Source organism: Theobroma umbraticum, unplaced genomic scaffold (assembly GCF_002168275.2).
Source record: "Theobroma umbraticum cultivar Fairchild unplaced genomic scaffold, ASM216827v3 scaffold_81.0, whole genome shotgun sequence".
NCBI lineage: Eukaryota > Viridiplantae > Streptophyta > Magnoliopsida > Malvales > Malvaceae > Theobroma > Theobroma umbraticum.
In genome coordinates, this window is record NW_018397268.1 from 3,213,123 (window position 1) to 3,223,871 (window position 10,749).

The window sequence follows — 10,749 nt, forward strand, 5'->3', positions numbered from 1 at the left end:
TTTTTCATTTTTTCTTTTACTTGGGCTGATACCTTGTAAAAGGGCTGGAGTTGCTGGTGGCAGCCCATTCTTCCTCATCTTCTTGTTCTTCTTCCTCTCTCAATTGAAACCTTTCAAGCTTCGATTTTCCTTTTACCGTCTCTTGAAACCCAAATTTTTATCAATAAAATCCAAGCAGATTGCGGAAGCTCTTTACAGCATTCCCATATCAAGAAGGTATTTAGACAAATTCCTATACTTTTTTTTTCTTGCAATTTTATTTATATTGCAACGTTCAAATTTTTGCCTTTCCCCCCCTTGAAAACGCAATATTTAGCAATCAATTTGGCTTTTTCCCCCTTTTGAATGTGTTTATGAGTTGAGAAATGTGAAAAATAAGCAATACTCGGTAAACAAAACATTGAATTTATTTATTATATTTAAAGGGTATATTTAAAAGTTCTTTGTTCTATTTTTGTTCTTAAGAAAAATGAAATTTTTAGTATTCAATTTGGGTTTTTGATGTGTTGATGAGATGAGAAACACGAAAATAAGAAATACCCATATAGCGAAACATGTTGAGTATATACTTAGAATGTGAATAAGGGTAAATTGAGGTTAGTTGAATCAAAGAAATTGATTTTTACTGTTTGGTTGTTGTTGGAAAAGAAGAAGGAAACATTTGGTATAGCAATATTGGAGAAATCTTGCGAATGATTTTTAACTTAAAATTTGCTTTTCTAATGGGTAAAGGAGGTTACATTGGAATCTATTCTTATGATTTCAAGACCAAAACTTGTAAGCAGTTTTTTTTTTTTTAAGTTGAGAAAGCAATGGGCTCAACTCAAGTCTTCATCCCAATCTGTTCCAGTTGGAGTTTGTTTCTATTTATAAGGTGATGGTGCTTGTTGTTTAATTTACATTGACATTAATGCATTTGAAGTGAAGTTGAAATCTGAAAAAGCTTGGCATATTGCGGTAGATGTCAATGTTAATGGGCGCAGGTAGGTGAGGAGTTAGATGGATTTTTTGTATGTTTTCCTTGAATAATCACTTATCTATACAAATGACAACAAGCAAAAAGGTTTTAGCTTTCTGGGGTTTATTTTATGGAAGTCACAATGAATATTGCATCTTTAATAAATGCCCATTTTTCTGGTTTACATTATTTTGAGTCCATTTTGGCTATCTGAATTGAATTTGGCAAGTTAAAGTTGCATGACTTCTCTCAGAATTGATGCTTTGATACAGGTTGTTTCATGATTTGCAAAAATGACATCCATTGAGGGAAAGATGGGTCAGCCTCAAAAAACTAGTAATCTGACTGCTAACACTGCCAAGGTTCAGAGTTCAACTTCATCCTTTAGAAGGTGGGGTAGGAAGTATCCGTTTATCAGATATGGGCTTCCAATGATTTCGTTAACTGTGTTTGGGGCAGTCGGCCTTGGTCATCTCTTGCAAGGCAGGTTAGTTTTCGTCCTTGGATCTCTATTGATTGCCTAATTGCAAATAGATTTTGGGAATCACTTCTGCAGATGAGACTTTTTGTTTCATCTGGGAGTTGATATATCCAGAGTGAAAACAGAAAATGATAATTTTTTGTTGTTGATCTGATCTGAAAGCTTTATTAGTATTTGTAATGTAACAATTTTAAGCTCTATTATAAGATTATTGATAGGAAAATATTTTTTCTTTTGCATCTTTTGTTTGTAGTTCATTTTTGGATTGCTAGGAAGGCTTTCCACAGTTAAGCAATGGTGTTAGTTCCAAGGATGGCATTTGTGCTTAACTTGTAAAGTTAGCTAAAAATTTCAGATCATCATATGTTTGGAATTGGAACATGTTTCATATTTGGAATGGAGATGGATACTTCTCAATACCCTTTGTTTGCACTCAGCCTAAGACAAATACTATTCTTTGTTAAGGCTGCCTATCTTGGCAAGGTTTTAAGGCATGATAAGTTCCAAATTCACTCTACCTTAGGTAATGGATAAAATTTACCACCCATCTTTGAACCAACGTGATTTTACTATCTTACTTTTTAATTTGATTCAACAATGGTCAAAAGGTAGAATATTCTAAAGAATTTATCCTTATATCCTCGCAAAATATTGTTTTACCATCAACTTTTGACCATTTTTGAACCAAATTTAAAAGTACTATGGTAAAATTACGCCCATTTAAAGATGGGTAGTAAATTTGATTCATCACCCTAAGTAGAGTGAATTTTATTATCAACCAAGTTGACTGATCTAATTCAATTAATAAGTTTATCCACTAATGTTTGAATTACTGCTCAACTTATGTGTATCTTGACTTTACTTGAGGACCATCTCTAAGCATTCTCCACCAATGCTATACCAGAGAATTTCCAATTATTATTTGATTTTTTTATAGGAATATCTTTTTCATAATGACTGTTGCAACACCTCTAGTCTGTATTCAAAGTTATTACCATTAGTTTGCTGCGGCAATTCCTCTTCTAATGTAATGGGACTTTGTAGTTCAGCAAGGATATTGCGAAGGTGAAAGATGATCAAGAATGGGAAATTATTGAGACCAGGAAAGCACTATCAAGAACAGGGCCCATCAATGCATATGACCCAAAAAAGATTTCATTGGAGGAAGAATTAAAGGTATGGTCGTTTTATCTGCAACCTCAAATTGATAGGAATTCATAGCTTACTTGCCGTTTATTCTGTTTTCTAGGCTTTGCAAGTGAAGGTTGATATAAACAACTATGACTACAAAAGAATTCCTAAGCCAAATGAAGGCAAGTCAGGATAGGTTTGAGTGCTTTATCCAAAAGCTTAATTTTGTAGCTGTAATAAACATATTAGTATTTGGTGGAAAATCTAAGCATTTATGGTTTCACTACATCTTGATAAATACTTTGTGTAATTTAGTCTGCTTAGAATCTGCCTACGCATGCTGCTTTTAATTGTTGCAAAATCTGCATACCGTTTTGATAGATAGGCTGATATATGTAACTAATGATATGTTATTCCCTTTGAGAATTTATAAATTAGCCAAAGTTTGTTGCATGTCATAGATCCATATTAATGAGACATAAGATGGGTTTTTTGAGTTTATGACTTACCACAACTGATGGAAATTGATCAATGTTTTCTAGGATTTTTGATGCAAAAGAACATCTTCTCCCAAGCTTTGAATATTTTCTGTTTCTGGGTTTTGGTTTAAAATGGACGAAGACGATGATGAAGATAAGACTGCAAATGAATGAATCAAGCAATCTGTATAGTGTTATAAGATGGGATATCTTTTTTGAAATCTATTGGACTTAAATTGAATTATAACAATACCTTAAAAGCTTGGGTATATTTTACCCTAATCTACATTCCATGAATTCCTTGCAAGATGCACTAGTTTAGGATATGGCCTCACCTTACGTATGCATACATGTAACCAAGATGTCAAAGGGGAAGTGGGGGTCTTGGTAGGAAGATAACAAGACAAGAGCTGGTGAACAGATCACAACAGTAGAGAAAACAGAAGTTAGAAGTGAAAGGTAATGATAAGCACATCATTACCATGACTCCCAAGGGTCCATAAGGTCCTTCCGCGGTTGACCTTCTGATTTTAACCACAAACATGCAACAAAAAATAAAGGTGCTCTTGGACCAAGTGAGATGCTGATGAGTAGACAGTTTCAGACCATGTTCAGTTCTTAGTATTCTTTGGTGAATACATCATAACTTGGCATAAATCTTATTCACCAAACTGCAGTTCAAAGGGCCAAGGCCTGAATCAACTTCCTACAATCTTGGATCCTTGCATTAATCATAAAAATACTTGCTAAAATTGTGCGGTTGCTCCGAGGGAGAGAGGGAGAGATAATGTAGTGACTTGGCAAAAGAGATAATATAAAACTTTATAAAAAGAATAGAAGCAGGTAATCATATATCAGGTGAAGTGCTCACCCAAATCATTTCCACAATTACAAACATATACCCAGTTTCTCCCACAGAGAAAAGCCATTTCTCTTTATGTACACCTCCAACAACAACACAAACAAAAATACAAAATGGTGTAAACCCTAGCTACCCCTCTCTTTTCTACTCCCAAATATATTCTTTTACCTTTTCCCAACTTCTTATTCATTTACACATGTAAGACAGACAAAAATCATAGCCAGAAAGACCCTGTTATCCTTCCACTTTATCACCTCCCAAAACAAAATTTTGCAAAATATAGGGAAAAAAGCTCTGGAAAAACTATTTGAAGATGGTTGCCACAACTTCCAGAATATTACCTTGGCTTTGGTTGCGATGCAAGTGACCATAGTGGTTGGACAAGCCTTTGGGTTGATGGACTACCAAGTAGGGTTGCCTGAGATCGAGTAAGCATCTCAACCATTAATGGGGTTTGATAAGCCTGAATCAGACTTGAACCATCAGTGGAATCACCTCTTGCTGTAGCTCGTTGCCATGAGTGTGAGCTCAGTCCCGAAAGGATATATGCTCTCCCAGATGCCTCATAGACATGCCTGCTTGCCATCCTCTCTTGCATCTCCTTTAGCTCAGCATCCAATGCAATGCAAAGTCGGTCATGAGATTTGGCTGAAACAGTCTCAGACAACACCCTTCTACAATTTTCAAGGATTGAAACAGCACCTGCTAGATCTCCTTGCTCAGCTGTGGTTCTTGCCTCTGCCATTGCCTCTGCTGCTTGGAACCTGTTGCGTTGCCTGTCTACTTCAATTGATACTACTTCCTGCCCAGCTATTTCAGGTCTTTGAATCCTGACTGCATCACTCTCCAAAGTTGTCATTTCTTGAGTTAAGGGATCCCTATAAATGCATTTCACCTTTAGCAGTGATGTGTCGCATCCAGAAGAATCTGCTGGGACTTTAACTGCTACCAAGAAATCCCTCTCTTCATCAGCATAGAGATCTCCAACATCAATAAATCCAGTTCTTCCATCAGAAGTCACGCGGCTTGGATAACTTCCTGCCTTAAGTGGGCCAAGGCAGAGACTCGGATTCATGCACTCCACCCCAACTTGCAGCTCTTGAACCACAACACTTAAAAGTCCACCGATGCATTGTGCAAATGCATCCTGGATCACAGCTTCAGTTTCAATAAAAGAAAAAGTGCCCCCAGAGATCTCTGAAATTGAATGCATTGATGAAGCATCATGATCTGCACCAAAACCAAAAGCATGCACTGGAATTTGGAAACTTGTGTTGTCACCACCGTGCATTGATAGAGGGACAAGCAACTGGTAATTTGGTTGAGACTTGTTTACACCAGCACCATTGACAGTATATGTATCCTGCCCATCGGACAAAAGTATTATGCTGGCAACTGGATTCTTTTCTCTCCGGTCTTCCATTACCTTGGCACCTTTTCTCAGGCCTTCAGCTATGTTGGTACCACCATTTGCAACCAGAGAGTTAACAGCTTGGAGAGCCTGCTGCCGCCCTATGTCAGACATTCGACGAAGGGGAAAGAGGCGTCGAGCTGTTGAAGAGAAGGCAATAACTGAAAGTCTATCGCTGCACCCAAGGTTTTGTATTACAAACCCCATTGCCCGTTTTAGTAATGCAAGCTTGGTGCCAGCCATGCTACCACTGATATCAAGCACCGTGACTAGGTCAACTGGAGCACGAGGATTTTGAGAAAGTTGTGGCAAGCTAGCCTGATTTCGGGTGGGATTTTGACTTGCAACTGCACCAGCAGCTTTAAGATGAACTAGAATGGTGAAATTATCATAAGAACTGGACCTTGGAGCAGCTGAAACCTCTGGGTATGTTTCGATCTCTATCGTTCTGAGTGACGAGCAATCTAATGAATTCTTACTCTCAGCAATCACAGGTTGGTGATCCAAGGATTCATCATCATTGAATATGCCTGGCTCAGGAGCCTGAAATAATGGTACAACATGTCGTCGACTTAAATCTCGACGAGGTGGAGGCAATCGGCGGACTACAGTCATCAAAGCATCATTTCGAGGCCAACCTACTGGATCGATTGTCGCCCTGCCAGGGGGAGGATCCAAACTGGGGCTCTGCATGGGGATTTCTTTCCATTTTGCTCTACAAACTGGACAAATTTGATTACCATGCTTTACGTTGGAAGCAATACAATGGAAGTGGAAAGAATGTGAGCATTCTGCAGTGAAAATAGCATGACCACCACCTTGCTTCATCTTCGTCAAGCATATTGAACATGTTTGCTGAAACAAATATTGGAAACAAAATTAACATCTACTGCTCTGGATTTTATACAAAAAAAAACCTTTGGAATGCATTCAGCAACCAGAAGAAAAAAAACAAAGCACATATAGTATCCAACATAACCCATTTCATGGGTTGGTATGTGTTGTATTTTCATCATCCATGAGTGACAAACCAAAAGAGCACAGTGCAGAGTGTTAATGAGACTAGATAGTTGTGCAAATTTAAATACAATTTGTCCAATCAAAATTAGTGAAGGACATAATTGGAGAGCTGTAAACATAAACTTATTTCTAGTGCTTGACCAATGACCCACATTCTAGTGCATGAACAAGCTTCAAAATCAATTTGATCACAAGGATATGAGAACAAGTCCTACAAATATATCAGTTGGAAATATTGTGTAGATAAAAATACACAGCACCAACACCTGGGCTGTGCTACTATACAAACAGTCAAGAGCATCCCAAGTGACACAAGAGGAAAGAGGCACAAGTTTTATGCTCACCAGGGTAGCATTGGAAGGAAATATGTTCAAAAAGGTTGCCGTGCTTAGTGTTTTATGTTACACCTTTTCTTTTGTTCATTTTCAATAAAAACAGTAGAAGCAAGAAATTATCAAAAAAAAAGAAAAAGTTCGCCAGCCAAAAAGGATAATGAAAATTGTTGGGTATTTTAGGTTTAGGTGTGAATGAATTTTTTACTTTGGGCCAGACCTAAAAGTAGCTTCACTAAAAAAGGGAGACAAATAAACGAGTAATTAATCAGCCTAGTAAGCTCAAAAAGAAGTCAATGTTAGGTATCCAACAAATAAAGGGCATATCAGGGAAATAAAGCTAAGAATCAAAGGAGTAACTTTTAAGAAATAATCAAGCAAACTGTTCATTGATACAGATGAACCAGAGCTTTAGAAGAACTGGGGACAACTGTTGAAAGCCCCATTTTATGACAGAAAAGGATATCATAATATGCTTTTAGGTATTTCTTTTTGTTTCCTTTCTTTTACTTCTTTGATGAAATTAAACTGCTAGAGAAAGGTTGCAACTTTAACAGTCAGCAGATGAGGCAATCAAGCATGGCTGCTTTCTTTACTTCCTCACAAGGGAAGGAGAAAAAGGAAAGGTAAATCTTGTAGCCCTTTTTTTACTAGTAAGGCACCTTAATATGGTCCTGAAAGGGACTTGTGCATTAACCCCACAACCCAAAGGAGAAACCCAAAGCTCAACAACTTAGGTCAATAAACCCACTTAAACGATAAAATAAAACCAGAAAGATTAGAGCACAGTCCAACCTTAATTATTGAATTAGACATTTTCCTAAACACATAAAAGGGAAAAAGATGTTATAGCTGGATAAACAAGAAAATACGGCCACCAACCAAGAAAGAAAAGATTAATAAAGTTCATTCAATTTGATCACCATCGGATAAAAACAAAGACAAGGTCATTATTGACAGAGCAGGCGTCCAAAACGAAAACAGAAAAAAGCATTGAGAAATTTCAAAGCCCCCATCTCTACAGCTTTCAAAGGGAAAATACACAAACTAGGTTCTAAATATAATTGGTTCTGGAAAAGCAACCAATAGATTTTCTTCTGGCAGTCAATAAACATAAAGTCTCCAATCCAATACAGCAATCATTTGAGTAATAAAGCATACACATGTATAGATCTTCATTATCCAAATAAGGACAGAAAAAATGATACTCTCATTTTTTTTTCCTTTTGCTTTCTTAATACCCAACATACAAAGGAGGGAAAACATCAGCATCAATAATTGAAATCACAAGCCTAGAAAATAATACTAATAACAGTTACAAACACATACCACCAACGCCAACCTAGCTAGCTGCCTTTAGCTTTCCATTTTCTCAAATAAACACAACCAAATACCTAAAACTAGATTACCTTTTCTTTACCACCCATGTTACTTTCTCAGTAACCAAACAGATACTACTGCACCCCCTCAAATTCATAAACCATACAATTGAAAGCCTAGTACCCCGAAACGTCATTTCTCTGCTTTTTCCCCTCATTCTCTTTGCAACAAACACGGCATAGCCTAAAATGACCAAAAGCCCTCAAGCACACAAGACTAACACCATCAATATACAGAAAAGCAACTTATAGCAAGCAATCAAACAGAAAATCATCAAATATACACAAAAAGCAAAAATGCAAAACCGAATCAAAACACAGCCTGATACAAAAATATTCTTCCGCTTTCTGTTTTGCTCCCCCATTTTCTAACCAATCGAAAACAACACAACTAGAAACAATCCAAAGAAAAAAAAATAATTACCAAAGTTTTAATTCCTTTACAACCAAAGACAAAGCATAGCTCAAATAGCTCAAAGACATAAAAAAAAAGAATGTTTAAAAGAAAAAAAAGCTAAGAACTTTAAGAAAGAGAGAACCAAACCTTGGATGATTTGCTAGCACTTCTAGACAAACTTTTAGACAACCTTAAACCATGAGAAGAAGGCACAGGAGTCATTGGCCTAGAAGAAGCCATATTTTCCCAGTTTGAAGGAGACAACAAAGCAGCATCAGATAATCTTTCACTAGAAGGAGGTGCACAATAATCATCATCTAAAGTTCTGGGCAAATAAGCACAAAGATTCAAGCCTAAAGCCAACTTTGCTTTTCTCCATTTACTACCCATTTTGACCAAAACAAAACAAGTCTTTGAAACTTAAAAACAAAAACCAAAGTTAAATAATGGATCTTGAAGTTGATTCTTATGTCGAGTTGCTGCCCCTCAGAGTTTTTCTTCGGAATAGGAAAGAAAGAAAGAGAAAGAAAAAATGGGTCTTTAAGAAAAGTGGAAATAGAACACGAAAACCAAGAGAAAAATAGAAAGAAAAGAAAGAGAGAGAGGTTTAATGGGGGTTTTTGTTTCTGTTTAAACTTTGTATATATAAATGAAAAGAAGACTGATAAAGCTGTAGTTTTCTGTAGGATAAAATGTCAAAGCGACCAAGTCACAGAAAGGAGAAATGGTTGGTTTTTAAGAAGGGGAGGATTGCTAGCCTTCTTGTTGGTGTTGTGGCAGCCATTAAGAAAGAGAAGAAAGGTCTGAGAGACAGAGTTGAGGTTTGAGTTGAGTTATGGGATTTATTGAGATTTGAGAATTGTTTGACCTTTGTTGGGTGGAGGTATTGGTGTTGGGACTTGGGGAGAGGCCAAAGGAAGACCATTAATAAAAGCACGTTTTGGTTGAATAGGGAAAAGCACAGATTTTGCTGCTGCTTTTTGTATAATGCTTCATTAAACAATTACCATATCAGATACTGCTACTGCTGTCAAAACACTGTATATAATATATAACCTTTTTATTTCTTTTAGTATTAATTTATTGGAAAATCTTCATCACTGCCTATTGATTATTCTCAATGCATTACATGAAAAAATTAAGTTTTAAACTAATTTTAATATTATTAGTAATTAAATTTCGGGAAGAAAGTTTGTATCTTGGAAAATATCTCTCCATGCTACCGACTTCATTGGTGTCTGGTTCTGCAATGGCAAATTGGGTATTACCTAACAGCTCTTTGGCAAAGGGAAGAGCTTGAAAGTTCCCTCTTTAAAAGGGATTCTGTAATTCTGTCTTTCTGCCATTTGCTGAAGAAAATCAGAATCATTGACTTAAAACAAATGGACTTTAAAAAGTTTATAACTATTATGCTCCTAGACAATAAATTTTACTTTAGAATCCTTTGCTAAAAAGTTTGTGAGCTTCCTATTAGTGAACAATTTTAAGAACAAAAATTGAATTGAAAAACACAATTTAACACCTAGTTTAGAGATATTTTCAAGTATTGTTTTGATTTTTCCAAATTTTGTTGAACAAAAACCCCAAGTCTTGAGTATTTTGATGATCAAATTTAAAAAAATTGACATTGAGTTTCTCTTGGTTTTTGTTGATGGCTATCAAACTTTTGTCAGTCTCTTTTGGAACTTTACCAAATGGGTGAGACATTGCATCATTCATTTCTTTATAGTATCAGTGTCTGGTTGCCAAATACCACCGTCTCTTTGGCTTGAAATTTCATACTTGATACCATTCTCTTTGTTGCTTTACTATATGGAAGTCATAGCTGCATACTATCCTCCAATGGCGGCTTGTCTAATCCCTACCAACAATTCCGCCCCTTCCTTTGACCTACTTAAATAATTCTTATTTTTGTTAATCGACTATGTTTTCGGTTTATTCAAAGGTGTTGTGCTTGTTTCTAGATGGAGGTTGATGATGCCAAATGGGGTACATGTACATGCCTGCATGCATCCATGAGTGAGTTTTGATGAATGGTGGTGAGAGGAGTGGGTCCCAATGGAAGTGATCATGAATGATGGGTGTTGTTGGGCAATGGGGGCATAGAGTCAAATACTCAAAAAATTGGTGGGATTTTGGCAATGATGTTGAATGTTGCATGCACTATTTCCACATGGCATCATGATAAATTATTCCACACGTGCACACCATCACTGTAGCTTTGCTGTCTTCTTCCCATGTCAACCCTGTTGACATTTCTATATTAGATTCTCTTCACATGACTTGGATTTCTCCCCAC

At 36.5% G+C, this 10,749-nt stretch overlaps 2 protein-coding genes across 2 annotated transcripts; one reads left to right on the forward strand and one right to left on the reverse strand.

The window, feature by feature from the left end:
• Positions 1-28: 28 nt before the first annotated feature.
• On the forward strand, positions 29-2,910 carry LOC110424909 (cytochrome C oxidase assembly protein). The gene is made up of 4 exons (XM_021439610.2): positions 29-216; positions 1,231-1,445; positions 2,489-2,615; positions 2,689-2,910. The coding sequence occupies exons 2-4, from the start codon at positions 1,252-1,254 to the stop codon at positions 2,764-2,766; spliced, it is 399 nt and encodes a 132-aa protein (XP_021295285.1). The 5' UTR covers positions 29-216; positions 1,231-1,251; the 3' UTR covers positions 2,767-2,910.
• A 960-nt stretch (positions 2,911-3,870) lies between these two features.
• LOC110424907 (E3 ubiquitin-protein ligase WAV3-like) lies at positions 3,871-9,348 on the reverse strand. Its single transcript, XM_021439608.2, has 2 exons — positions 8,598-9,348; positions 3,871-6,177 (listed from the first exon to the last, which is right to left on the reverse strand). Exons 1-2 carry the CDS (start codon positions 8,838-8,840, stop codon positions 4,249-4,251), a joined length of 2,172 nt encoding a protein of 723 aa, XP_021295283.1. The 5' UTR covers positions 8,841-9,348; the 3' UTR covers positions 3,871-4,248.
• Positions 9,349-10,749: the final 1,401 nt, after the last annotated feature.